Source organism: Falco cherrug, chromosome 5, assembly GCF_023634085.1.
Source record: "Falco cherrug isolate bFalChe1 chromosome 5, bFalChe1.pri, whole genome shotgun sequence".
NCBI classification, from domain to species: domain Eukaryota; kingdom Metazoa; phylum Chordata; class Aves; order Falconiformes; family Falconidae; genus Falco; species Falco cherrug.
The window spans coordinates 35151905-35178969 of NC_073701.1; the positions used below are offsets into that span (position 1 = coordinate 35151905).

Here is a 27065-nt window from a genome sequence, read left to right on the forward strand (position 1 = left end):
AAGAATAGGAACCATCTTTCAACCCAGGCAATTGTAAGAAGTGACTGACTGGCCTTGAAGGAACTCTCTCTAAAGTAAAAGTGTCTGTGAATCATCTCAGAAGGCTGAACTATCTGGGGGGACAACTTTTCTGGGTGTTGCTTTAGGAGGAATTCAAGTATATTTGATAGGCAAAAAAAGGCAGGGAAGGAAATTCCAGACACAGCTAGAATAAGTATGCAGTATATAAATTGTCACCAACATTATTTGAAGTTCCTGAAGAGCAACTGCTAAGGGAAGCCTGTTGAGAAGCACACAATGCTATGGACTTCAGAACTGTCATCATTATGAGACTAAAAATATATCCAAAGCACTAAGGTTTGGAAGCTCTACTTGTCAATAGTTCAACACAACAGAAGCTCTTTCAACTCTCTTAGAGGACCTGCTTCCAGAGAAAGGAGTAAAGTCCTCTCACCTATTCTTCTCAGGAAGAAAAAAAGTTTTAGTGGGGGACAGGGAAGGGACCTTAGTGGCTTAGGGACAGGATCTGTGCAGAAAAACTGTCAAAAAAGCAACACTAAGACATGCAAAGCAATCCCCCTTCCACACTCCCTTTACACGAGCAACTGCCCTTAAGAATCTTTTCTGTATTGCAAGTCATATGTGAATGCCAACAAGATCAGCTATGTCAGCAGGAGAGAGAAAAATTCAGTATCTCCCATCCTTCTCCAAACGTTACCTCACCACTCTATGATGAGGTGCTATTTTTAGTCTTTTAGTTTTAAGCATATGTTGAGACTGCTTCTGACACTTTCCTTCTTATCCTTTTCAAGCTTTGCATCTTGGCTGTGGAGATTTGAAATATTAAATACTAGCAGTCCAGATTCCCCTCGCCTCGCACATGTCAGTGAATCGAGTACCTAAGGAAGTATTGGCATTAATTAGACACACACAAGAGGATACACACAAGAAGCTTTGACGGGTTCCAGCTGTCAAGAACTTATACACCTATATGTACACACCCTCTCCCACTTCTCGCATGGAGAGCACATATCACAGCATAGCAAAGGCCGTCTGAACGAGTCTGCAAAGTCTTAGTGAAATAAATATTATTTTACCTTTTCTTCCACATTCTATACCTGGAAAAGTAACTTTCTTAAAAATATTTTACCTGTTTGGATTTAGAAGACTTTGCTTGTTGGATGAGGTTGGTACTTGCTAGAAACTTGTCTATGTCTCAGTTCCTTCAAGAAAAAGGCAAGACAGAAAAATTTTGAGTAATGTGAAACATAGCTGTTTCTAGGGCAAAATACAGCAGCCAGTAGTGCTAGCAGCACCACATTGCAGTCATGGGCAAAGAATAAAAACATCCTCTCCTGCTGAAATGGCAGGAGAAATTTCAGGGTCACAGAAGGCCATTATAGGCTTGCAAAATAGCTACGACACCAGGGTAGTGTCCTTATCTAGCAAAAAGTAGCTGATGGAACTAGTCCATAAACAGCCCAGCCAAGTCAGCTGCCTCCAACAGAAGCAAGTTTGGAAGACTTCTTCCCTCAAGACTTACTGTCTTCATAAATTGGTTTAACAAAATAAAAAAGCACAACATACAAGTGTGTTTCAATGTGCAGATCTGGGTGAAAAAAGGCACTAACATCACATGATTACTGTGTTTCTCTAAGCCAGTTTTATAAGCAAACTAATCTCTCTCAAATATCCACTCCCAGCATAACTGCTCAGTGAAACAAGCTGCCTCTTTGCCACTCCTCAGTGACAAAGCAGCACGCGTCAGGGGGCGTTTTGTAACACTCTGTAATGGCAAGACCCTGGGTTTGGTAAGAGAAATTGATATGCTGGCAGCATGGCAATATCACTTTGATGATATTGAAATATAAGCAAAAGACAAGGATTCCAAAAAATAAAAGTGATCTGGAGCCTGGCAGGATTGCTCTAATAGTGTATATTAAAAGAAAAAAATACACCAAACTTGATTTAGCTTGGTCAAGAGAAACAAAAGTTGTTGCTTCCACTTGCTGATAGGCACGTGAAAGCACAAATATTCATCACAAAAATATATAGAAAACAGCAAGATGGAAGCAGAGTAAGTTGTTATGCCAGGAGAAGTCCTCTGCAACATGAGTAAATATAAAAGAAAATGTTTGATATATCTATCTTCAGGTTTTAAAGAGAATAATTTGCTCTCCTGCCAGCTTGTTTTCTAGGGCTTTAGATTTTAATGGAACAGGCAGACCTTATGACTGGTCACCTATTTCTTTTCCCCCTCTTCAACATACAAAACGGGGAGGGGGGGAAATCACAGCATATAACAATACACACATTCTTCTTAACTTCAATTTAAGAACAGTATAATTCAATTTATTTCCAAAGCATTTGTAAAGAAATAAATAACTGACACTATCAGTACTGAATATTCTTACTGGCTTCTGTATCAGGTTCAGCATTTCCAGCCTCCTACTCAGGGCAGGCTCTGTGTACATTTATTGTTTTTTCCACCATTCATACTTTTTTCCATGCTACTTTGCCCAGATATCCTTCTCTTGCTTTTTCCCTTCTGACTTACTTTCTTGGCTGTGCTTAGAACTTTTTTTTCCTTCTTTGTGTGACAAAGAACCATATTTTCCTTTCTCCTAAACTACTAACAAAAAACATGTCTAAAAACCCCAATGAATTCCTATTAGACATTGCAAAGTAATTTGCTACTCTGTTTCCAAGTACAGTGGTAATGCTCTTGCATTAGTCCATCATCCTTGTCATTCAGGTCTCAGAATTTCAAAACGGGAATTAAATCAGAGGCTCATAATTAAATACCAAAAGCTGAAGTGCCAGGCACCTTCAGTTCCCATTAACTGCAAAATAAATGCTTATTATGGAGCATTTTGGAAGGCGTCACTACTTGTCTAGGTGACTAAGTATCAAATTAGGACATTTGTTTTGGAAACTGCAATCCCCATTTTTTACTGACTTGATTATCCTTATTTGCAGCCAGTTGGACACTGGCTCACCTGTCTCCATTTCAATTACAAGCTTTCCCGTGTTCTACACAAGGCTTGACACACTGACACAATCCCTGACAAGCAGCTATCACTACCAGTTGTTTAATCTTGGAACTGAAGTAGCGCATTACTTCAGCAGTAAATGAATGAATGAATTGTGAGAACAGCCTGTATGCTGACCCATGAAAACAATTCAGCTTTCTTTCAGACTGGCAAGATTTAAATCTTCAGAGACTCTCAGATTTTCATCTGCTTTTATTTCCAAAATTAACCAAATAACATAGATGTGTGTGAGCTGGGAACCAGTTCCTAAATATTACACGTTCCCTCCCAGTAACATTAAAAATATGAGATTCTTCACAATATTTAAGCATTTAGTGCATAAGTCAACATTAAGGATCATTTTTCCTGTGCCATAGTCTTCACTGACTTCTTTTCTAAAGGAAACGCCTGCTGTGTCTTGGCTGGAGGGTACAATACAGACAGCAAGCATTGCCTGTGGAATGATGACCTGCAATGAGCAGGAATCCCTAAACATCAAAGGAAGTGCAAAAGGTGCTTGTGGGGCACGTGTTCTAAATTAGTAGGATCAAACTTAGAAAATGAGAAGACTGCTGAGGACTTCAAGAAACTATATCTGAATAGTTAAGGAACAACTCTTTTTTCATGTCATCTGACAAATTGATCAAAAAACCCACTCAAACCAACAAACTTGTCAGTAATAGGAACAAGATGAAGAGGTCAGCAATGGATACTTTTCATGAAACCCTTAGCTTGTGGCACATCCACTTGCTGGCTGCACATCTCTGTGACTGTATTTTTATCTTACATTCTTGTACAGAGTGCTTACCAGTCTTCTCTGGACTGCTTGGCATCTTGACAGAATCTGGGGGAAGAAAGCAGCATGAAAAACACAGTTCATAAGTTCAGAATTCAAGACTTAGAACAACATTTATGCAGAGGAAACACCCTCCATACGGCTCATTTTACTTGGGCATACAATGCAAATTCAAAATTTGTATTTTCAGGGTTCTCTCTCCCTTGCGAACCAATGAAGATCCTACTTCACTGCTGCTGAACACGCTGACACCATCCAGCTATTTATATGACAACTGTTGAGCTATGAAGACCATCTTCTGCTCGGTCCTAGTTATGCCTCATATTTTCAAGCCTTAGAACAACACAGAAATAAGGGGAAACCAAACCAAAACAACTGGACCTCCCATTTTAAGTACTACAGTACCTAGCCTTCACAGGTCTCATAGGAATGAGTTCTAAATCTCCCAGTGTCCCTGAATAACTTTTATCCCAGGCTAGTTCAGGCCATCAGTGAGTAGTCACCTGCACTCCCCAAAACCCTGGAAAGCTGCCTCATCTGCATACAAGCTTGCAGCAGAGCCCCAGGACTGGGAAGGACTTTCTGGGTCACACAGTCCATTCTCACGCTACTGCAGACGCCACATCACCTAAAGCCCACATTACTTCCATTTTTTGCCTTTGATAAGAGGCCCCCCCCCAGGCATAACTTTCTAACACAAAGAATCAGTAAGACCTGTGGATCAAAGCACCTTGAGAAGAAAAATGACCACCTGGTTTGGACACAAAATTCCTATTTAGATTAGCAGGAACTAGGGAGAACTGCTTACATCAGTGTTCTTATGACTCTCCTCTTCCTTTGGTGACAGCAGACTGTTTATCTTGATTTCTTCTGGTTCCAGCTGGGAATAAATAGTACCAGTTAGTGTAATTTCTTGGGGTTGGTAGTGTGCCTACGTGGAGAGAAAGAAAGAACTGTGAAAGAACATGGAAGAGAAAAGAATACTTAGCATTTTCCCCACATCTTCATAGCGTGCTATACACACTAAGCTTCACAGTATCTCATGATGCAGTTCACATGCTTGTATGGAGAAAGCACAGCTGATGTTCATCTAAGGCATAAGATAAAATAAGCTTAGAAGGGGATTTAGAATGCAGGCTCTGCTTGCTGTCCCTTATGAAAACATGGCAGCTCAGCCTGAAGGCCTAACATCTTGCCTGCAGCAGCTGCCAGCTCTGCAGGGTCACAACAGAGCATAAGAAACTGACCCATACCAAGACATCCTTTCCCTGGTATTCTCTTTCCCTGCATCCACTGATCAGGACTCTACAGACTGGAGGTTTAATATTTCATCATTTCCTGGAAAGGACATCTTAAGTGACCCAAGGAAACAGATGAGTGAAAGTAAGAGACAAAGAGAAGAATGAAAAGACAGACATGGCAGCAAACAAGGAGTAGCCAGGTAACGGGAACAGAATGAAATAGAGCTTAACACAAGCTTTCACTGCTGTGTGGACTGCACACGTCCTCTGAACCTTCGGTTACCCAGTCACCAAGGTCAGCCTCATTGCAAACTCTGTCAGAAGTGACAGATTCTATCCCGAGCGCCTGAGTGGCTGAACTGCCTACATATTTGCTTAAACTCTTTAAGGTGAACAGTGTGGCCAGAATGGCAAACCATGATTGGAAAACCTCTTGAGAAGCCCGGAAACTCTGTATACAGCATCACAGCTTCATATACACTTTTGCCACTTAGAGCAGAAGACACAAGTTTTACACATTAATACATGTAAGAAAGGCCCAAGTAAACCAACCTAAATGTGTAGAATGTGTATGTGTGAATTCAGGGAAGAAGAACAGAAACTGAGTTTGAAAGACAAGGCATAACTCAATTTGCAGCCTACAGCTTGCACGGGCCACATTTCCTGACAGGAGCAGAACTACTCTCACCTATCATCCATTCTGAAATTGCACTGCAAAGCTGTCTCAGCTTCATCAATAACCAAAACATGACCTTGGGAAACCAGAACAGAAGCAGATATACAAGGCTTGATTTAGCAGTGAAGAGAAAAATCTAAGGTTTAAGGAAAGAAAAATGACAACTCTGTACACTTTTTAGTTAACAGATCACAGACACACTGTTCTTTTGAATAACAAAGTCTACATTTCAGCCAAAGCAGCGACTGCAGCTTTGAAGAGCCAGTAAGCAAAGCAGCACACAATTTGGCAAAAAAAAGGATGAAAACATTTCTTCTTCCCGCCTTCTGTAAAGAGGGTCATGTTAGCAAAAGAGAACAATCAGGCAGACTGTTAGTGCAGATATTTAGAACTTTTTAGGAGACAATAAAAGCCTGCTGTGAAAAGTGCAAGAAAATTAAAAACCTGGGAATAAGTAATTAGCTTAAACAGAGAAGGCAGAGGTGAACTAGGTGAAGGCATATTTGATGGGTGAAAGACAGAGGGCAGACATGACTGGAAACCAAAACCGTGCTTTATCCCATGTTATTATTTTACTTACATTATCAAGACCTTTACTATCGAGAAGACAAAGGCATGAACTTTCCTGGCTATGCCTTGATGATTCAACGTAGGGATATGCACCCATGACACCCCGGTATCCTCAAAAGTTACAGTACAACTGATGGTTGGATATTAGGATTCTTGCAATAATTAATTGAGGCCTGCACAGCACTCCAAAAATCTCTATTTATAGGATAAGTATTAGTTTCAGATTACTCCTGTGGGGATGCGTTCCTCTATGTCATTTCACTGTCCTTGTGCTTTTTTTGCCTAGCTATAAGCTCTTTAATGAGGGCCTCCTAGTGGTGCAATCTGCAACAGTCAAGCAAGAGAAAAGCAGCATTCTCTGCAAAGTGGTGAAACAGCTGTTCTTTTATCTCTTGAGTTGGCTATAATGAAAAGAAGAAACAGAGAGAAAAATAGACGTCTGCTTTGCCAATAAATTATAGGTGAGAGATTTAATATCTAGGATACTAAAAGGAGGAACATCATTAACTGCAGAGCACTGAGGCGACAGGAATTATCTCGCTACTGAAGAAATTATTCCATTGGGCATGGAATTAATTTCAATGTGCCAAAAGTAATTTCTTTTATAGGTTTTAAACTCAGTCTCATTTAGCCTACCAGTCAATGTAGGAAGTTTCAAGCAGCACTAATTACAACAGATATTCTCTTTGACATCAGGGTAAAGCTAGAGTAAGTCTACTGAATTCATCAGTCAGTGGGGCTTCCCTAAAGTTATTAATGTAACAAAGAACAATAATAATCCTGCAGTGTATCTGCAAGAAGACAAGAGAAACACTATGGAGTTAAAATAACCTCTGAGACCATCTAAGCCAGGGGTCCTCAAACTTTTTAAACAGAGGGCCGGCACGTGGATTAAGTGGCAGCTGCTTGGTTCCCCCCCCAACCCCCGGCGGGGGGGGGCGGGGTGTGTGTGTGTGTCTGTAAATACCAGGGGCCGGATTGAGAACCCTGGGGGGCCATATCCAACTCGTGGGCCGTAGTTTGAGGACCCCTGATTTAAGCTATAGATTCTGCATGGCTTGTGAACTGAAAAAGCCAAAGAACACAGTCCAAATGAGGCTACCAAGAACAGCTTGGGTGTATTCCAAAATTTCCACATTGTCATGTGCTACAGCCCTATCTTCGTTCTGTCACTCTCTTAGCCTTCCATCAGTGTTCCCAAAGATGTCTTCATAGAAGGATACACAGTTACCTTACACAATGACTGTAATATATAGGTTCTTCACCATTTAATGAGCTTTTGCAGATTCTAAGTGATATCTCTAGTTACTGTCCCAGGAAAGAGAGTGGGCACTGGGTGTTCACTTCCCCACAGTGTGTCAGGCACAGAGGGATGCACAGTGCTACATGGTAATGCTTTTAACATCACTTAAAATGTATGTCAAATTACCTACTGGCAGGAGGCCGATGTGACATATTAAGAGGCAATGCTAGAAACAGCCATGGTCAGCTCTTGTCTCAGTATCTACCTGATGTAAATGAAGAAACAACAAAAAGCTACTGCCAAAATAGCCTGAGAGGTTGGTGCAGCAAGGAAATTCCACATCATTTTTCAAGGAAATGGAGTTTGTTGAGAAGTGACATTTAGTAAAACCATGCAAAAGAAGAAAGAAAGACTTCTGAAGCGAATCACACCAAAAATCAGACACTGAACCTCTTTTTCTTGCTCTCAAACCTCAGGAGAACTTTCTGAACTCACTTACAGGCCCTACCAACTCTGACACTCTTACTATGCACACATGCTGGCATCCAGGCACACAGAAGTGTGCATTCACCTCACATGCCGAGGTCTCTGCCTTGGAGAAAGAGGCTGTCAGAGAATCACTGTGAGACCCTGGATAAATGAGAGAGTTTAGTTTTGCAGTAACTATAACATATTACTACAATACTCATCCTGCTCAGCGCAAGAACTCAAGCACACAACTGTGCTGAAACATACAGGTTTCTTCAAGGAAGGTGAACATTGCTACCCCCGTGTTACTGGTGGGGCACAACCTGACTAGAGCTTCTTAAGATTGGTTCCCTTCCCTCCCCCCACCCCCCCCAACAAACACCTTAAGTATTTATAAAAGAAACCTATGTGTCTTTGTGTTTGAGCATCTCAGGGAGATGTTTATCTCATCTGCAGCTCTTCAGGTCTGAGTATTTGTTTGGCAACTCAAATTTTTTCAGTGCATTTAGCAACTTAAAAAAAAAAAAAGAAGAGAGTGAGTGTTAAGAGCTCAGTTCCTCACTTTGGTCATCGCATCTTACAAGCACCTAGGTTAGCTACAAGGTTTTTTCAGTTCAAAATTGTACTTCTACATTCTTCCAGCTCTTCTTCACAGGTTCTCGCCCTCTTTTCACTTCTGGCCCTTCTTCTTTTCATCTCTCTTACCCAATATATGCACACACAGAGCCACAACTACCTCGCAAATCCCTTGTTCAGAACTGCAAGTTTTTGTTCTGCTTTTAAGGGTGTTGCTGTCCTGTCCTCCCCACCCCATAATCCCGTCCCTTATTAAAAAATAAAATTAAATTAAAAAATGACTAGTCTCCAGTGCACGGACTCTAGTACACAGGGTCAGAAGGCCACTGTTTTTACAGTATGCAGAATCAGCTATTGCTTAACTGGACTACCAGGAGATACTGCAGCACCAGAGATTTCTCTTTTCTGTAGTCACCAAGCTTGGTATTGTGGTATCTTTCCAATTCTCATGCCAAGTAATCAATTTTCTGGTTTACTTCAGGCAGGGTGCCAATTAAGCACTATGAGAACGAAAGACTGTTAAATAACTTTTTTTGTGGAGCATTAATACATGTACAAACCAAATTAAAAGGCTGGTGATTCTCTTTATTTCCTCCTTTCTTTCCTGTCATTTCTGTTTGTCTGCCTGCTATTCCCCCACCCACTCCAGCTTTTTTCCCCCCTCACCTTTTCTTTATTGTTCCCCTTTAAAGTCAGCATCTTACCATCTCATTAATCTAAAATTTGTGTTTAGATTAAAACTGTGAGGAGGAAAGCCTCACAGTCCTAAACAGAAGCTTTTCTAACAATGAAGCAAGTAACTTCAGATCACTAAATTCTAACAGATTACATAATTATAAAATTTAGAAAACGAGCGGTATCTTGCCTCTGCAACATAAAAAAGTATTGGAGCTATATGTGCTACATACCCCTGCTGTTCATTCAAAATATAATCCAAACCAACTACAAAAGCCATCTCCCACGGAATACAGGCCAGCAAGTAACACAATAAAACTAAATTTATTCCACCATGTGCTGAGAAGGGAGGACTTTACACCACATGCAGAAAACCAGGACACTGGGCCTGTTGCTGCAGAGAGCTCGCTGAGGAGCTGCCGGGTCCCCACTCTGCAGCTTCTGACCCACCACCCCGAGCTCGGGCACCCCGGGCCCCGGGCCGCCATCTCTCCCACGCTCCCAAGCGAGGAGCGACTCTCTGCCGAACGGCGTTTTCGCTGTTCATCTGCAAGAGCAATTAAAGGTCTTCCGACCCGCTCAAGCACTGGAGGGAACCTGGCGGGAACCCGCGGGCCGGACATGGCAAGCCCGCTGCAGCCCGACCACGGGAGGAGCCCCGCCGCCAGCTCCTCCGCGCCCGTCCCCCTCCGGCGCAGCCGCCGGACCGAGGGGCGGCGCGGGGGGAGCCGGCCCGCCAGCCAGGCCCTCCGGCGCGGTCTCGCCCGGCCGCTCCCGAGGCGGCAGCCCCGGAGCACCCTCCGCGGCCATCCCCCTCACGGCCGCTGCCGGCCCCGCGCCGCAGGGGCCCGGGGGCCGCCGCCTCCCGAGGCGGCGGGGAGGAGCGGCGGAGCGCCGCCGTCGCCGTGGCAACGCAGCGGCCGCAAACCGCACCCGGGGCACGCGGCAGCTGAGCCCACGGGCGCGGTGACGGAGGCGGAGCGGCGGGAACCAGCGCGGCTCGCCGGAGAGGTGCTTCCCCCACCCGTAACGGGGCGAATCCCGAGGGCACAGCCCGGCCCGGCTGCCCGCGCCGCGGGACCGGCCCTACCACTCTAGGGCGGGGGGGGCGGGGGGTGGGGGGTGTTTATGTTTCCAGCCGCCGGGCCCTCGCCGAGCCCGCCGGCTTCGCCAGCCAGATGCCGGGATGGGAAACAGAGCGAGGGACCGCCCCGGCGGCGGCGCGAGCGGGGAGCGACGCTGTCCGGTTCTCCCGCCCTCCCCAGCGACCCCGGCGGGCGACATGGCCCACGTCCCCGCCGCGCGCCGAGGCGGCCTCGCGGCACTGGCGATGGCTGCCGAGTGCGCCTGCGCGGGGCGGGGGCGCGAGAGGAGGGGGCGCGGGACGCGAGCGTGGGGGAGGGGGTGACGTCGGGGGCAGCCTCGCGCCGTTCGCCCCACCGGGTGACGCCTCGGCGGAGGTGTGAGGGGAGGCGCGTGCCGGCGGGGAGGGGCGCGGTCCGGCGCGGGCCTGTCGCCCCGGGGCGGGTGGCCCAGGCCCAGGCGCCCGCGCCCCGCCAGCTCTCCCCGCCATTTGGCCCTTTCCGACGGGCCGGGGTGCACAGCGTGAGGGGGGGCACACCCGGGGCCTGGTTGTAGGTGGAAGCGGGCAGCGCCGGCGGCCACCGGAGGAGACCCCGTCCTGCCAGCACGGCTCCTGGCCTGCGGCCTCGGCCCGGCCGCGTCCTCCCTGCTCAGGGAGCAGCGTAAGGCCGTGGGGAGCGCCCTGAACGCCCAGGCCGCAGTGCGCGATGCCTCTCTTTGGGAACACCTTCAGCCCGAAGAAGACCCCCCCCAGGAAATGCGCCTCTCTCTCCAACCTGCACCTGGTGAGTCCTGGTGGCTTGCCTGCGGGAACGCTTGTTTGGTGGCCAGGGGTAGGTGGCTGCTACTGTGGCCACCATAACCCTGACGAGCTCCCAGCGGTGCCTCTTCCCTCCCATGGTGCGCACCATTTTTGATTGCTGGTGACTACATATAAAGGTAGAAATGCAATAGCTCAGGGAGGGATCATCGTCGCCCCACCCACAGTCCAGAACTGTTTCACCTAATGCTTCTCAGCAGTGGTTTCTGAGCCCAGGAGGTGTGTTTGGGTGACAGAAAGTGCAGGCATGGTGGCTAGAGGAGCCAGTCCTCTACTGCAGCAGTACATGACCAAAGGATGATTTCGGGCTTCAGGGGCAGTCTGACCAGCAGCTTCCAATGAAATGCCAGTCACCAAGAAACGGGAGAGCAAGGGGGTGGCTTTGGATTTCTGTAAAATGCTGAGTGTGATCTTCTCCCTGCAGCTGGATAGATCTACCCGTGAGATTGAGCTGGGCCTGGAGTATGGCACCCCCACTATGAACCTTGCTGGCCAGAGCCTGAAGTTTGAAAATGGCCAGTGGGTGGCAGGTAGAATGCAGCTCAGCTTGTTTTGATCTGAAGTAGCAACGGTTGTCTGACAATCTGTATTTTGAGCTCTTTCCTTCCTTCCAGAATCAGGAAGCTTCACAGGGGATCGCAGAGAAATGCAGCGCTTGCGCAAACGGAACCAGCAGTTAGAGGAAGAAAACAACCTCCTTCGGCTGAAAGTGGATATTCTGCTGGACATGGTGAGTCTTTGCCCAGCTTCCACCTGCTCACATCAGTGGAAATGCCCAAGCGAAGGGTGCTGGGACCGCCAGAGGAGGCCATTCTCACTGCACCCCGCTCCTTCCGTGTCACCCGGCTATGCAAGACAATTGTAACAGTGAAGTGACTGTGGGAGTAAAGTCTGATCCCCTCTGTGGGAAGAGGGGAGGGTTCCCCCTGCAGCAGAACTTGACTTTTGTGAGCACTGTGACTGATTAGAGAGGAGCCCCTGCAAGTGCCATGTTTACTCTTTCCCTTTCTGTGTGAAGTACAGCACTTTTCTTGCCACTCTGGCCTCTGCCCCAACTGTGACTTTTAAGTTATAGCCATCGTTTCTGGTCACAGAAGATTAAAGCTTCTGTCTGCTGTGACAAGTGGTGTGACATCTATTTGGTGTGTAAACCTGTGGATGAAAGAATTCCCAGGCCCTAAACAAACTGAAATTCAACTTTACCCAGAGATCGCAGCTTTTGTACTTAAGATTTGGAGACATTTTCAGTGAAATTCATGTGTATTCTCAGTCTAACAAGTGACTTAGCATTTATGTCAGTCTGAACAAACACTTCTTCCTTCCTTACGCTCTTCCCATGTTTTAAAGCTGGCAAGTGGCTTTTGTGGCTGCAGCACTTAGCAGAAGCCCTAGGTGCTCTCCAGGTTTTCCAGGCAATCTCAGTAAAGTGTGAAATCTCAGCTTCCCTCTTGCTCAAATGGGGACAGATTCCCTCATGTGGGTGCTGGCTCGCAGCTGTAAATCTCAGTGGCATCTCTAGAAAGGTTGTGCTCTGACATCGGAAAAGCTTCTGAGGCACAAATGTCTGTCTTTGTGTGCTGCCGTGACATGAGGTGCTTTTTCAGCGGGAGAGCAATCTCTGTCTGATCCCTCTGAGGGGCTTTTGTGTCCTGACACGCGTGTCTGAGGCAGGCAGCAGACTGTGAGGTCACCAATCCAGTGTTGGCCCTGCAGCTGTAGCACAGGGTGGAGGTTGGAGGCGTAGTTCACTCTTGTTCACTGTGCATTGCAGCTCTCCGAGACCACAGCTGAGTCCCACCTGATGGAGAAGGAGCTAGAGGAACTAAAGAACCACAGCCGGAGGAGGAAGTGAAGAGGAAGAGGTGGCTGGAGGATGGGGAAGCCAGGAGGCTTGCCCCTGAGTCTCGGCTGCCCGCACGCACGCGATGCTGGGGCCATCTTAGGCCTCCTAGCCGTGTTGGTACTTGTGTGTAGGTACTTTGTTCCATGGGACCGCGAGTAACAAGATGCCTCCAGCATTGTGTGGTGCTGTAGGTACTGTGTAACAGCTGGCCCCGCACCCAGACACCGTTAATTAACATGTTTTTTCTCAGAGCACTTTACCTCGCTACATTTCCTAGCCATAGCCCAGCTGTGGGTACCCTCTGTCCTAAGGCAGCTGGAAAACAGGTGGTGAAGAAGATCCACCTCCGGGTGGCCCCCTCCTCACCCTCTCTGCTTAAAAATGCAGAGACCTCCACCCCCCACCAAATCGGCCCTCCTGGGGAGCCTCCAGGGGCCTGTACGAGTTTCACCTCTTGCCATTGGCGAGCAGGATGCTGGAGTTGCTTGTTCTCAAGAGTTTTGCATATTTTACATAAAAATTCACCTTTAAACCCAGATGTTACCGGTGTTTGCTTATGCGAAGGGTCGTGCTGCGAGCTGGGGGGAGGCCGGGGGGAGCCGGGCCGAGGAGCGGGGGCCCCCTGCGGATCCTCCCGGCCGCCAGGGGCCGCTGCCTGCCCCGAGCCCGGGCGGAGGGGGGGGCCGCCCCGCTTCCGGCGCCGCCGCCACCGCCGTTCCGCTTCCGCTGGCTGCCGCCCCCTCCGTCCCTGGCTGGTGGTGATGGCGGCTGCTGCGTCCCTGTCTCCGGAGGAGCTGCTGCCCAAGGGCGGCTCGGGCAAGGCCGAGGAGCTGGAGGACGAGCTGGAGGAGGACGACGACGACGAGGAGGTAGCGGGGCGGCCGGGGCCGGGCGGGCCGGGCGGGCGGGCGCGGTGACCCCGGCGGGCGCGCAGGGCCGGGCGGCCTGACGCGGTGCGTGCCGCCCGCAGCTGGACGAGACGCTGGCGGAGCGGCTGTGGGGGCTGACGGAGATGTTCCCCGAGAGCGTCCGCTCGGCGGCCGGAGCCACCTTCGACCTGTCGCTGACGGTAGCGCAGAAGATGTACAGGTAAGGGCGCGGCGGGCCGGCCGGCCGGCCTCGGGAGCGGGGCGCGGGGGGCTCCGCCGGCCCCCGCGGCGGCTTTGGCCGCTGGCAGCGGGGGGCGGGGCGGGCAGGGGGCGGCGGGGCCGTGGGGAAAGTGGGATGGGGAGGGTCGGGGGAAGGTGCCGCCGCAGGGGTGGGATCGGCGGGGGCTTTTGTCTGAAGGAAACGTGGGCAAGTCTGGCGCCTGTAAGCAGCCGCGGAAGAACCGGTTCTTAATCCCAGTGTGCTTTCTGCTCCCCAGATTCTCCAGGGCAGCTCTGTGGATTGGGACCACCTCCTTCATGATTCTAGTTCTTCCTGTTGTCTTTGAAACTGAAAAACTGCAGATGGAGCAACAGCAGCAGCTGCAGCAGCGACAGGTGAGGTGGAGACGCTCCAGCCTTCTCTCCTGGCTCTTCAGGGCTGGCTCCGGGTGCCTGCACCTCCTCCCAGTTATCAGCTGTTAATGGAGCTTAGGGAACAGGGTTTAGTTTGCAATACATTGTGGCCTCATTCATCCCACCAGGTGCTCTGGTTGGATGTTCTGGTGGGATGATCCTGCCGATTCCCAGGAAAAGGCTGGCAGCAAGCTCTGGCAAACACAACCTGGCTTTTCCTGAGCCGAAATAACGTAGTGAGGACTGCACGCAGGCCTCACGCAGCCATGCCTCTATCTGCCCCGTTTGCGTTTGCTGTGGTCGCCTTGGTTGTCATAGCAGGGGAGGAGCCAATACTGCAAAACACTGCTGGTACCTTCAGCACCCGCCAAGTAGCTGCAGGAGGGGAGGGTGGCATGTGACAGTCCTCCCACATCCTTGCTGTCCCTCAACTGATTGTTTTCCTTCCAGATCCTCCTCGGACCCAACACAGGGCTTTCGGGGGGAATGCCAGGGGCCCTGCCTCCACTGTCTGGAAAAATCTAATTTGTGAAAGCTGCGTTGGATTCGTATCATGGGAAGACCTTGAAATTATGATATATTGAACTGTTGATTTGTTGGGTCAGGGCATTTTTGTTTTTCATTTGTTTGTTTTTATTTTTGGTTCTCCTTTGGGACATTGACCTGTTCATAATGAGGGGGGGAGGCCCACCCTCTGGACCTGATGATGGCTCCAGTCTGCATCCTCCCCCCATAGAAGTTGTGAGTTTTTCCTTTTATTCAATCAGTATGCCATAACCAGTTACAGACTTGAACAGGGGGAGTTCCTCTTCCAGCCTCCTTGGCCCCCACAAAACCACCCTTGGGCACAGGTCCGGCTTCGAAAGGCTGCGGTCAAACAAAACAAATCCTTTCCTGACTGACTCAGACCTGAAGGACACCAGTGACAGGAGGAGGAGCGACTTTCCCAGCAGGTGAAGCAAAGGAGAGGTGTGGGTAGCTGTACCCCATGGAAAACACTCTCTGGGAAGACGCATCTGCAAAAATACTTTTGCTGCAACTTTGCATGTGAGAACTGAGGGAGCAGCAGGACAGGTTCAAGACGATCACATCCGCACTGATCCTCTGCCTCATAAAGTAGAACTTCAGATATCGGCTGATATTTTTTTGTATTGAATATTAAATAAATCCAACCTGAGCAGCGTGGTTTTAATAAGATGTCCTTTAGGGAGGCTCAGTTTTTTCAGAGCTGTCAGTGGCTTTGTGGGTAGAGACCCTTCTGTTTCAGGCATGTGTGGCAGTGGGGGAAGGGGCAGACACTTTAAGCTTTGTCTGGCTTAAGGGAGTTCTCAGTAGGGTGATTCTACCTCAGGACCAGTGACCAACTCTTGACTCGCAGAAAGGTTGCTGTTTTATTAACAAAGAAAAAAAATTTATTTTTCCTTTATATACTTTGTTACAGAACAATTCAGTTGAACATACAGAAGTGATAGGACATTTATATGGAAACCTTTCTTCCATTTTTAATATTTGGTTAAACAAAATACATCTCTGTAAACAAACCCAAAACAAGGCTCTAACAAAACAAAACAAGCAAGAAAACAAACATGGGCTTCCCCACTTCCAAGCAGTGGGACTGGATCAGTTTCGCCCACCCTTGGGCACAGCAGTCTCACCTCCTGCAGGGATGTGATCACACACTTTCCCTTTACCTGAGCAGCTGGATCACACCATTTCCCCCTGCACAGGAAAGGAGCTGACATACAAGGAGAGGAAAGTAGCCCCAAAATATTTTGAAACATCTTTGCATATTGTGCACTGATCCATTGGCTTGCAGTTTCCATGCAAACAGGGTTTCTCTGAAGTGCAACTTTAAATCAGCATAGAAAATGTTGCTGTTGAGATTTTTTTTCCCCCCCTCTTGAAGAAATGGCTTCAAGTCACCAGCAGAATGCCTGCAGGCTGCACATCCTGCCTGTGAAGTGTTTAAAAACTGCCAGCTGGTATTGGTCATTGGAATGTGTTACGAAATAGGACTTTTTATAGAAATGTTGGGTCTTTAAAACATAAAGAGCCATTTGCCCTTGACTGTGGGAGGCTGTGCTCAAAAGACTGCTTGCCAGATGTCCGGAGGTTGGTGAACAGCATCATCCCGTCATGTGGCCTCTGTTGTTAGGAAGGTGCAATTTTGGTGGTCTCTCAGCTTCGAGCAACTGCTCATGCGTTTGCAGAGCTCTCAAGAGAAAAACAACTGAGAAAAGTTAGTTACAACCCCTCCTTTCGCAAGCTCAAACACCAGTAACGAGACTTCTCCTGCAGGATGGAGAGGATCCTCCAAGCTCATCATGTCCCAGAGATGCTGTTTAACTGAGACATCCCACGTGTAAAGGAGGGAAGCAAACGGCAGCTCAGCCAGGAAGTGCTAAACACAAAGTCTGCTCCAAATTCTCCTTCTGCTGTGGAAGGCATGACTGAGCTACAGCTCACTCGGGTGACCAGGAAACAGCTGGTGGAGATCCCTCTTAGTGTCTCCATGTCTAATCACTCTTCCCCCGCAGAAGGGATGGGAGGAAAAAGTAGTTTGTCCATTAATGGAATGTTTGTTGGCCAACGCTGAAAGAGAGGTTGGTTCAACTACCAGGGCAGGGTCTCTCTTAACGCCCAAAGGTTTTGGTGGACCCTCTGCATCTCCCACATTGTCAGCTAGTAGCTATAAAAAGGGCAAAAAAATTACTATTATAAAGGCTTCCCTCCCCAGCCAATTTTTTCTTTGTAAATTTACTTCTTTCTGGGACATTTTGCATGATGGTCATGACTGTGGGCTAGACTTCTGGAAAGAGGAAAATAAAGAGGGAATGAATTCCTCTCAAAACCCCTTCAGTTTTATTCCTGTCTCCAAACAGCCCCTAAACTACTGGATGACCGTGCAGAAAACCAAAACAGATGTTAAGAAAAAAACACCCAGGCAGCACAAAGAAACCCAAGCAGACTACAGCCTCTCTCCAGTCTAGAAACCTGATACTCCTGAATTAGCTTGTGCTTGCTGTTCCCATGTCGCCCGAGTCAGCCACATGCTGCTGAACAACTGCTCACTACATACATTAGTCCCTGGAGACACTGGGGAAGAATCCTGTAGCTACTCAAAGAATTTCTTTAAAGATGATGCCATTTCTATTACTGTTTTCTAATTCCTAGCTCAAACCATCCGTAAGAAGCAGAGGGTTGTGCTGAGCACCGTACCATTCCTAGTGTTCGAGAGTGCCTTGAGAGACCCTTTAGGAATTGCAAACGTCTTCACAATGACTTGTTTTGGAGGGATAGGCTTGTGAAGAGGTGGCAGTGTGCTCAGCCCCTGCCCCTTCCTGGCAAGTCCCGGGAGGAGCAGTGTCCCACCACACGCAGCCTTGAACCATGGGGGAAAGGGAGCCCAGAGGCTTCCAGATACCCTAGCCCCAAAGCCAGGTTTTAAAGAGCGCAATGTGTTCTAGCTAGCTGAGGGGCAGGCAGCTCATCCGCCTCTACAAATAAAGTGATTGCCTTCCAGTTTCCTCCACTCTGCCCTCAATTCTCCACTCCCCCCACCCCCGCAACATCCTACGCCATTGCCCTATTGCACCAAGGAAGAGAAGAGCCTAAACAAAGGAAATTCCAGGAGAGAAGAGTTGGGGCACCCGTTACCCAGATTTCAGGACATTGGGAGTTCAGTAAAGGGGAAGGAGCTGTAGTGGGAGGACAGAGTCAGTCCGGGTCACACATCGGCTCTCCAGCTCTGATGTGCTTCCACCTCCTCTGGCACCACCAGCAGTAGTTCACAGTTCTTTCCTCTCAGCTGGTGTTTCAAGAATTTCCTATCATGAAGGGAAACAGAAATAAGTGCTACTGAATGTAGAATTTCATCATGTTCTAGAACAACTAAATGCAACTAACTACAAAAATATGACAAGAAATAGGAGGAAACACATTGTCTTTAATTATTTTCTGACAAAAAAAGCCAAATACTTGCTTCACTGAAGTCAACACACCCTCTACCCAGCAAACTATCATAGAATCAGACAGACATAATCTTAGCCTCTGCACAGGTAAGTTTATGTAGATGTCACTTTTCAATCCTCCGAGGTGGCAAAAGTAGAATTAAAAACGAGTTCAGTCTCTTCAGATCTCCAAAATCAAGAATCACACTGTATTTTAAAATCATTCCAACAAACCTAAATGATGGTTTGCTTGGTTTTTCACAAGTATTTCAGATGTCCTTATCACAGGCTGTAGCAGCAGTGTACCACCTGGTCATTTGACATGGTTCTGCAGCCCCTTTCTCGCCATAAGCTTTTTTTAATACGAAACTTGGATTACCTCCAGTAACTATGAAAGTCAAATCAGTGTTTTCTCTGATATCTTTGGGTCAGATATCCAAAATTCCCTACATAGGAAGCCCTTATTTATTGCTGAAGAACGGCACACAGGATAAAATCCACCAGAAGCTTTGCACAGTAGTTCCAGAACTGCGTTAACTTTATCCCAGAAGTTCACAAAAGGCTGACGTTCACTTTACCAAGACTTCAGTGGCATGGCAGGCTCTGCAAATACTGCTCACATGCAGTCCCTACCTCAGAACAAGTCTGGCCAAGGCAGCAGAGCTGCTAGTAGGCTTTACAACAGGATGGGATGGAAGCTAAACAGCAACTAAGAGCAGGTGAGATTTACAGTCAAAGTAATTACACCAACCATCTTGTATTAAGATTAAAGAGGGGAGGAGAGTCAAGCCAGAAGTACAGCATATGCTTACACAGGTAAGTGATTCCTAACAAGCAGCTTTCACTGCTGTCTGGGATAAGGCTGCACTTTTAGCCTGGAAAGCCTTTTGTTGGGAACATACACACAGATCCCTACTAAAGAGGTGAGAGGAATGCTGACACTCTCACATTTGAGGAGACAGCGAGGCACAGCACATCTTGTTGCAGGTGTCGCTCAGTTAATACCAGACTTGGCCTCTACCTTCAACCCTAGTGACAGAGTAATGTAAGAGACGAAGTCAGGCTCTCCTGAGCTCACAGAGATCACCACTGCTGAAAGCATTTCCCTAGCTTCACACAAATGGTATAAATCTAAGTGGAGATGCCAGAACCTTATTAGTCTCAAATCTTTGCTATTAAAGGTTAACCATAATTCAATCGCTAACTGTTTTAAGGACAGACTCCCCACCTCCAACAGGGAAGGATCTGAGGAGGAACAGCATACAAAAAAAATCCTACCTGAGCTCACTTTCGCCTCCAATCCACTCAGGCACCTTGAGTTTGGAGTCGAGGTTATAGTACGTGCCTCCCACCTCCCGGACGCAGATCCAGTGCTGTCGCTTGAGGGGGAGCTTCAAGGGGCCCCAGCAAAGGCTGGAGGGCAGATTCATGATGAAGCCCATCACGTTAGACAGGGCAATGACGTTAACATCCCTGAAAGAGTACAGAAAACAAGACGGCAATAAGATTATATTCTGGTACTTTAACTTCATCTCTTTCTCATTTTTACAAACAGCGGCTATCTCCAGAATTACATGACTTCTAAGTACCTGCGCTTGTCCCACCAAACCGCTTCATAGCCTTTGGTCTGAAGTGCTGCCATGATCACGTTCACATCATAGTTTCCATTTCCCAGCATGCTCTTCTTGTGCGGCGTCACCATGGTGTTGGGAGACAGCCTGCAAACAGAACAGGAGACTGACTGCTCTAGCGAGCAGGTGTTTGCTGAACCTATATTCCGCAGCTGGAAAGGGCTACTTGCTGTACAACTTGAAGCCCATTTTTGTTTAAACAGTGTTTGTTTAAACACAAATCATTGATCCCCCTTACGACTCCACAAATGGGCTAAGAGGCCTTCCAAAGCCTCCAAAGATCCTAGCTTTGATGTGAAAGAGACCACAAAGCAGGAAGCTCTTTTTCCCCCCCTTGAACTGGTACTTCTGAAGGATGCTTCAATTATGTTTTTCCTCAATTCACGGTTGAAGTCAATGCCAGTTTGCCATTTAGAACAAAGGCTATCACAATTTCAAGAGTTCAACAGTCAAACACCAGCCTTGAAGCCTGTCTGAAATAACAAGAGGCAGGGTGGTTGGCTGCAGAAAAGGTTGCTTCCCCCCTACACTGGTAAATGAAAACAGCTTTCTAAGTGGAAATGGAGGCTTTCATTGCCTTTGCTATATGATAAAAAATATATATATATCTGTTGCTGCAGGTAACTAAACAGAGAACCTTGTTGCAAACAAATCTCTTCAGCTTTAATCCACAAGCTTGCCTAGACATCACTTGCATTACAACAGCATCTAAAAATCGAGAATCACCGTCCACAGTGTTTCATAAAAAAAGATAGGACAGCCTTTGCACAAACGTAGATAATGGATGCAAGACACAAAATATGGAGACATATGTCAGAAAAACAAATGGTTAGTCACTTTTATTGTTTTATGTTTCCTGTCTCATTCCCATCCTGTGTGTCCCCTCCACCCCCCCCCCCCCCCCCCCCGAAATTTTATAGGGAGGGGAAACGATGAGGGGGTGAATTATTATGAAGGTGACAGACAGCCTTCAACAGCTGGAAGAGCAAGCACAAGGGAAACTGGGAGCAGAGAACAGCAAGGTCTTGCAGCACCAATCCAAAGAAAGTCAAGCCTCAGATCAGTTCTGTTGTCATTAGTTGCTCTTTTGATTGGTAAGGACACCATTAGTTCTGCTGACACAAGTTCAGATGTTTTGTGTCATCCAAATATCCATGTTTCACCTGTCTCCTCCTCATGTCAACTCCATCCCCCCAAACTCCTGATGTTCCCACACATTTTTCACTTGGCCTTTAACACAGTGCAAATTCTGTAGGCATACTTCGTCCAGTGAAAATCCCTCAGCCCTTCTGCATTCCTCTCCTGACAACATAAGGCCTTTGACAAGAAGAAAGCAGGGGATTGAGTAGGGAGCTTCAGACCAACCAAGGCTAGAGAGGCCACAGACAGGTAGCTTTTCGCATCAGCTGTGAGTTTTCTTGCAGTGGAGCAGACTGCAGCAGAGCAGCCTGGGAAGTGACTTAACTACAGAAGGGAGAAAAGTCCGAAACAACGTTGTAATAGGGAAAGCTATTAATATCCACCACTGGGCATTTCAGAGTGAGGCAGCGACATTTTCAGCAAATCACGGTTTCCAGTCTCCAAAGCTCTCTGTATTTTACTAATCACAGAGATGCAACTGTAGCTTGTCACAGCTCTTCCAGCATCTCCATGAAGCAGGATCACTTGGCTACAATTCATTCCTCAAGATCATTGCTTCAACCTACTATCTCTCATGACTGCCAGCAAGCTAGGAAAGCCTTCCAATTAAGAGCCCTGCGGGTTGCACAAGCACCCTCTCGTGGCACCATTTACCAGAGACAAGCTTATCTGAGAGCTGAAAGAACACATTTATCTTAGTTCCTTCCCATAACTTTCAGGGCCCCAGAAATGAGATGAAGAGACAAGCAGAGATGACATACTCAAAGAACTGGCACCCATGAGCAGACTTTCACCAAGAATCACCTCAGTGTCTCTACTCATACACAAACAAATAGGGTCCACAATCATCAGCTGAAGGATTCTGATTACAGCAAGGAATTAAGTTACCTCCCCAAAGTTAGGGGGGTTTTATCTAGGCATTAAGCTGAGGAAGACTGATGAAGTTGGGCAGAAATCCAGGTAATATTCCTCCCGAGCTTTCTAAGTCAGAAATGTCCATCAACACGTTGTCTTAACAACAGGCTCCAAGATTCCTGCATGCAGTTGTCTTTCCAAATCAGGTCTGATTACACAGACTCCATTGAAGCAAAGAGATTTTGTTTGCATCTCCATGCAACATTTGGGCACGCAATCTTACTTCCTGCAACAAATGCCAGAGGAACATCAAAAAGATACATCTTGTATTAGAGGAAGGACTATAAAAATCAGAGGGGAGCTTGGACCAAGTTTTGGCATACACTTGAGACTATTATCATTAGGCTACCCTGGCCTTACACAATGGGATGCAGCAAAAGGGAGACTAATGATTAAGCAAGGAGGTTCAATCATTCTTCAAGAGATGTGGTAAAAGCTACAGAAAGCTGAAGCTTATTTGTAATTTTGTTACCTTGTCAACGCCAGATTTAGAAGAAAAAAAAAATTAAAAATTAAAAAAAAAAAAAATCACACCTCACAACATTTTTGAGCTTATTAAAATATTCATCAGTCCTGTCTCACACACAGAATATGACTAGACACAAGACAGACATATGGAAAAGTGATGTATAAAGGGTAACTAACTCAGTTCTTAAAAGCAAGTCAGAGAGCTAGGCACAAGTAGTGACGCAACAGAGATGCAAAGGTAGTGGCAATTCTTACGCATAAGTTATAACTCATCCATTTATGAGAGGAATTTCCATATATATTTCCATACTACCATGGGGCTGAATCAATCTGTGTATCTTGATCCAAATATTAGGACAGAACAACACCAGGCTGTAATCAAAGACAAACTCCTCCTTCTAGGACAAGAGGTCCGACAAGATTAACATCCCAGCTCTTTCTGTGAGGTATCATGCTGCACTCTAATTCTGTCTCACCAAACCCCACAAAAGCCAACTAATTAGATCATCACACTCCTTCTACCCCTGCCTTTGTTTGCTTCAGGCCAGTAGCAATCCATCTCTGATTAAGATTCTGACAATTGCTGCTCTGGAACAAAACCAAAGCGTCTTTACACTGGACAAAGAGTACCTTGAGCCTGTCATGGACCAGCTCCATTTCACCAACAGGAATTTTATTTACGACAGTATCGTAAACAGTGTTTCAATCTGGTATTTGCTGTTGTCTATCACCACACTTCTTTTGCCAAAGACAGGCATGTGTCTGATGTGTCAAACACTAGTTCCATAAATCTGCTGATTTCCAGGACAGCAGCAACAGGCACACAGCTCCCTGCTCATCAGCACAGGGTACCACGACTGTCTTGTCCAACAGGTAACAGGTATTCAAGTGTAACTTATGTGATGTTTCCAACATCTGTGGATTGATTATCAGAGGAAACCTCTTTTCCTATTTGATTACTTAGCTTCATCAGTGAAGGGTCACCAGAATTTTCAATGGCACACACAGGAGAATTTCCACAAAGCATTGAAACAGTGTAAAATAAACACTGAGCAAAATATGAGCTATTGTAGAGGCCACATTAATAATTTACATTTATCCCAGTAAAACTCAGAAAATCTTTTATTAATTATCTGATGCTGCTGGGAAACATTTAGCAATGCCACAGAAAATAGAGATCTAGCTGCTTAAATTAAATCCAATTTGACAAAATACACAGGGTCTTGCTTCACGGAAAAAAACCACATATTATTTGAAGGACTTCACTTAATTGCTTGAATAAGGAGTCACTCATTGGCAAAGCTCCTAATTTCCAAAAAAACTTGGAAGCACTGTGGTACTAAATCGAGGTGGTTTTATGATGACCCGTTTGTCATTCCTGCCACCTTCACCCTCCCAAGACAATCCCAAAATCCATTATTAACATCAAGATGACATACCGACACAAGGCAGGGGCAAAAATATGGAAGACTAGCAGAAGATGCATTAAGGTGGGTGGAGGAGAAGACGGCAGTCCAACCACATGACAGCATCTGCAATAAAGCCCTTGAACCCAAAATTTGCATCCAGAATTGTAAGAAACAAGTAAAAATAGAAAGAACTTCTGCATGGGGGGGGGGCTGTAAAAAATAAGCTATATTCAGTTCAAAGCAGTGGCATACTCTGAACCCCTCCTTTGCTCTTTCCGCCGCCCCCCAAATAAGATCTGAAAATTCCTCTGAGCAACAGAGGACAAGGGGAAGCTAATGCCATTACAGTGAGTATCCTACCTCTGAAAAATCTCCTGGAGGGTTTCCCTAGTGAAGGCGTTGCTGTCCTGGAAGACATTGTTGAGGGCATGGAGGGCACACAGCTCTCTACGCTGCTTCTCATGGTAAATATGCAGCGGTGGTAGCTGGGGTGGCTCTGGTGATTCCGATTTGGTCTTGTCACCTTTCCATGGCACGCAACTCATTTTCTCGCAGGGTGGATGGAGAGTAGGTGGTGAGAAACGAAGGAGGCTGAAGTTTCTTCCTCCACAGTCACAACAACAGCCCACTACCCCTTTCTTTTGTAGGCTAGCACTGCTTCCAGCTCACAAACCCTCCTCTTGTGCTTCAGTTTATTCAGCAATTGCCTCTGATGGCTGGTTTTAAAAACCACATAAAGATCTGCAACATATTTTTCCTCCCTCCTCCCATACCCCATAAAATGTAATAAATACTTCCCTCCCCACCCCCCACCCCCCACAGGAAGGGGAGAAAAAAAAAAGTCAAAAGATAATAATCCCCTCAGTCTCAAGGTACCAGCTGGAATTTATCACATCGCTCCTTTTCTTCCATCTCCTTTGGTCTACAGTGCCGCTAAAAAGGTACCAAGAGCAGGTAACAAAGAGAGGCCCACCCCCAAAGTGCCGAAGTGGAGCGGATGAAGCCAGCTTCTGGTGCTGCCTACGGGAGCACTGGGTGGTTAAGGACTTATCAGCTGCATTCCTCCATTCCTTTGGGAATGACTGAATCCAGGCAAGAAGATGCCAACAGCTCGAGAAAGGAAACCACTTCTTGCTAGGCCACAAAAAACCTCACGTCCAGGCTCCGGGAAAGGCAATTCCTCACAAGTCACCCTGCACTCCGACAAAGGGAAGTCTCCATTAGCAGCGAGAAGAGGCAGCTCAGAGCCCGGGGGAGCGAGGGGAGGGCAGGAGCAGGCGGGACCAGCCCCACGGCCTGCCTCACACCTGCGCACCCCGCGGCCCGCCGCCGCTTCCCGGAGCCGCGGCCCACCCCCGCAGCCCCACACGCCCCCGCGCTGAGGGGAGGCCCCCGCCTCACCCCCGCCGCCCCCCGGCGGCCTGCCCGCACCCTGGGGCCCACCAGCCCGGCAGAGGCGGCCGCCTTCCCCCTCAGGGGGGACGCGAGCGGAGCCCCCGGGCCCCGCCGCCGCCTCACCCGCCGCCGCCTCACCCGCCGCTCGGCCCCCGCCGCCCCACACCGACGGCCGCTCGCGCATGCGCGCGGGGCTCCGCTTGCTCCTCTCTCTTGCCTCCCCCCCCCCCCCCCCCCCCGTGACCCCCTCCCTCCGCGGCGCGCGTGCCCCGCAGCCCGCCCCGCACGCGCCGACGTCGCGCGCGCCCCCCGACGTCACGGCCCACGCGAGGCGGCCCGGGGGGAGAGGGGCTCCGGCGCGGCGGGTGCTCCCGTCCCCGCCGCTGGCGCCTCGGTTCGCTCCCGGAACGTCGCGGCAGCAGAAGCCGCGGTGCGGAGGTGGGCCGCGGCCTGGCTCGAGGGCCTCGTTCCCGCAGAGCGGGAGGCAGCCGGCCGGGTTCGCTGCCGGGGCGCGGGCAGGGCTCGGTGGGGGAATGCCCCGGCGCGCCGGGCTTATTCCGGCCCTGCGGCCAGCGTGCTGCATAACCTTAGGCGAGCTTCAATTTCCCTTCTCTTCTCGGCTGCTTAATTACTAAGAACCTCGAGTCTCGTGCCGTGATAAATAAGCCGAGACGACTGAAGTGGTTTACCGCCTGGTAAACAAACATAAATCCTCCCCCACTTCGCTTTGCGCCAAGCCGGGGCTTGTGGCGGCTGAGAAGTGGATGCGTGACCTAGCGGAGGAACAGGACGGACAACTTCCCCGCCGGCCTGCCCGCTGCTTCGGGGTCACCTTTCAGCCTGCACAACCCCTCAGCGGGTGGGACTTTCTCCTGGGCCCGGGTGCCCTGCCCCTCACGGGCTGAGCACCGTAGGCTCGCACGGCGAGCAGGCGGGGCGGTCCAGGGGCTTTCTGTCAGGAGCCCAGGGCCTGAGGGGCCGGCGCGGCCGTTCCTCTGCGTACCGCGGGCGGCGGGCCCCTTGCCAAACCCTCCAACGGATTCCGGCAGCTGCCGGCCTTCTGAGCAAGGCGTGAGAGCAGCCGGGGCCGTGACGTCCGAGCTGCTGGACAACACCCACCACCTCAGCAGAGCGCCCAGCTGGCATAGCCCGACCCGCGGTTTGAAGGGACACCCGTGGCGCTCCCCCCCATTCCATTGGTTTACACGACTGTCCGTGAAAAATTTCCTCTTTCTCATTGGCTAACCCGAGAGAATACCCACCCACCAGGGCGGGCCCTGCCCACCTGCCGCCGCGGCTTGGGCCCACACAGTCGCTGAAGTCTTCTTATCCGATTGGCCTTTAGAGATGTTTGTCATAAGGACCAGCTCTTCTATTGGATAGGAAGCACCGGGCGGGCCGAGCTGGCTCTGTTGTGTGCGTATATATAGAAAGTAAGTCGAGCTGGCAGTGGTTTCCCCATTGGCTTCGCGCGCTTCTCGGGGGCGTGGCCGTCCCTCATGATTAACAGCTACTCCGCCCGCTGTCGCCATGGCTACAGGCTAATCGCTCCGTTCCTCCGCCAGTGGTTGGCTGGCACCGCCTTGGCGGGCTGGGGGCGGGGCCGCCGCACCCCCCGGGGCGGAGGGGCGG

At 48.6% G+C, this 27065-nt stretch overlaps 4 protein-coding genes across 5 annotated transcripts in view; 2 read left to right on the plus strand and 2 right to left on the minus strand.

Moving 5' to 3' along the window:
* Nucleotides 1-5177, minus strand: part of DMC1 (DNA meiotic recombinase 1) — a 28409-nt gene extending 23232 nt beyond the window's left edge. The window contains exons 1-3 of the mRNA XM_055712881.1: nt 4637-5177; nt 3841-3876; nt 1151-1223 (exon numbers count right to left, since the gene is read on the minus strand). The gene's annotated coding sequence lies outside the window, so the exon portion shown is untranslated. The remainder of the gene's footprint in view (nt 1-1150; nt 1224-3840; nt 3877-4636) is intronic.
* A 4289-nt stretch (nt 5178-9466) lies between these two features.
* Nucleotides 9467-13559, plus strand: CBY1 (chibby family member 1, beta catenin antagonist). Of its 2 annotated transcripts, XM_055711756.1 has the most exons (5): nt 9920-10288; nt 10916-11145; nt 11605-11710; nt 11795-11910; nt 12952-13559. In XM_055711756.1, the coding sequence occupies exons 2-5, from the start codon at nt 11068-11070 to the stop codon at nt 13030-13032; spliced, it is 381 nt and encodes a 126-aa protein (XP_055567731.1). In that variant the 5' UTR covers nt 9920-10288; nt 10916-11067; the 3' UTR covers nt 13033-13559. The 2 variants fall into 2 exon arrangements, with proteins under 2 accessions (XP_055567730.1, XP_055567731.1); XM_055711755.1 differs by lacking the exons at nt 11605-11710; nt 11795-11910; nt 12952-13559 and having other exon boundaries at nt 9467-10288; nt 10916-11072.
* A 172-nt stretch (nt 13560-13731) lies between these two features.
* On the plus strand, nt 13732-15722 carry TOMM22 (translocase of outer mitochondrial membrane 22). Its single transcript, XM_055711754.1, has 4 exons — nt 13732-13892; nt 13994-14112; nt 14390-14507; nt 14976-15722. The coding sequence occupies exons 1-4, from the start codon at nt 13785-13787 to the stop codon at nt 15048-15050; spliced, it is 420 nt and encodes a 139-aa protein (XP_055567729.1). The 5' UTR covers nt 13732-13784; the 3' UTR covers nt 15051-15722.
* A 175-nt stretch (nt 15723-15897) lies between these two features.
* Nucleotides 15898-24835, minus strand: JOSD1 (Josephin domain containing 1). The gene is made up of 4 exons (XM_005446745.4): nt 24399-24835; nt 20065-20193; nt 19754-19948; nt 15898-18352 (listed from the first exon to the last, which is right to left on the minus strand). Exons 1-4 carry the CDS (start codon nt 24581-24583, stop codon nt 18253-18255), a joined length of 609 nt encoding a protein of 202 aa, XP_005446802.1. The 5' UTR covers nt 24584-24835; the 3' UTR covers nt 15898-18252.
* Between the last annotated feature and the right edge of the window lie 2230 nt (nt 24836-27065).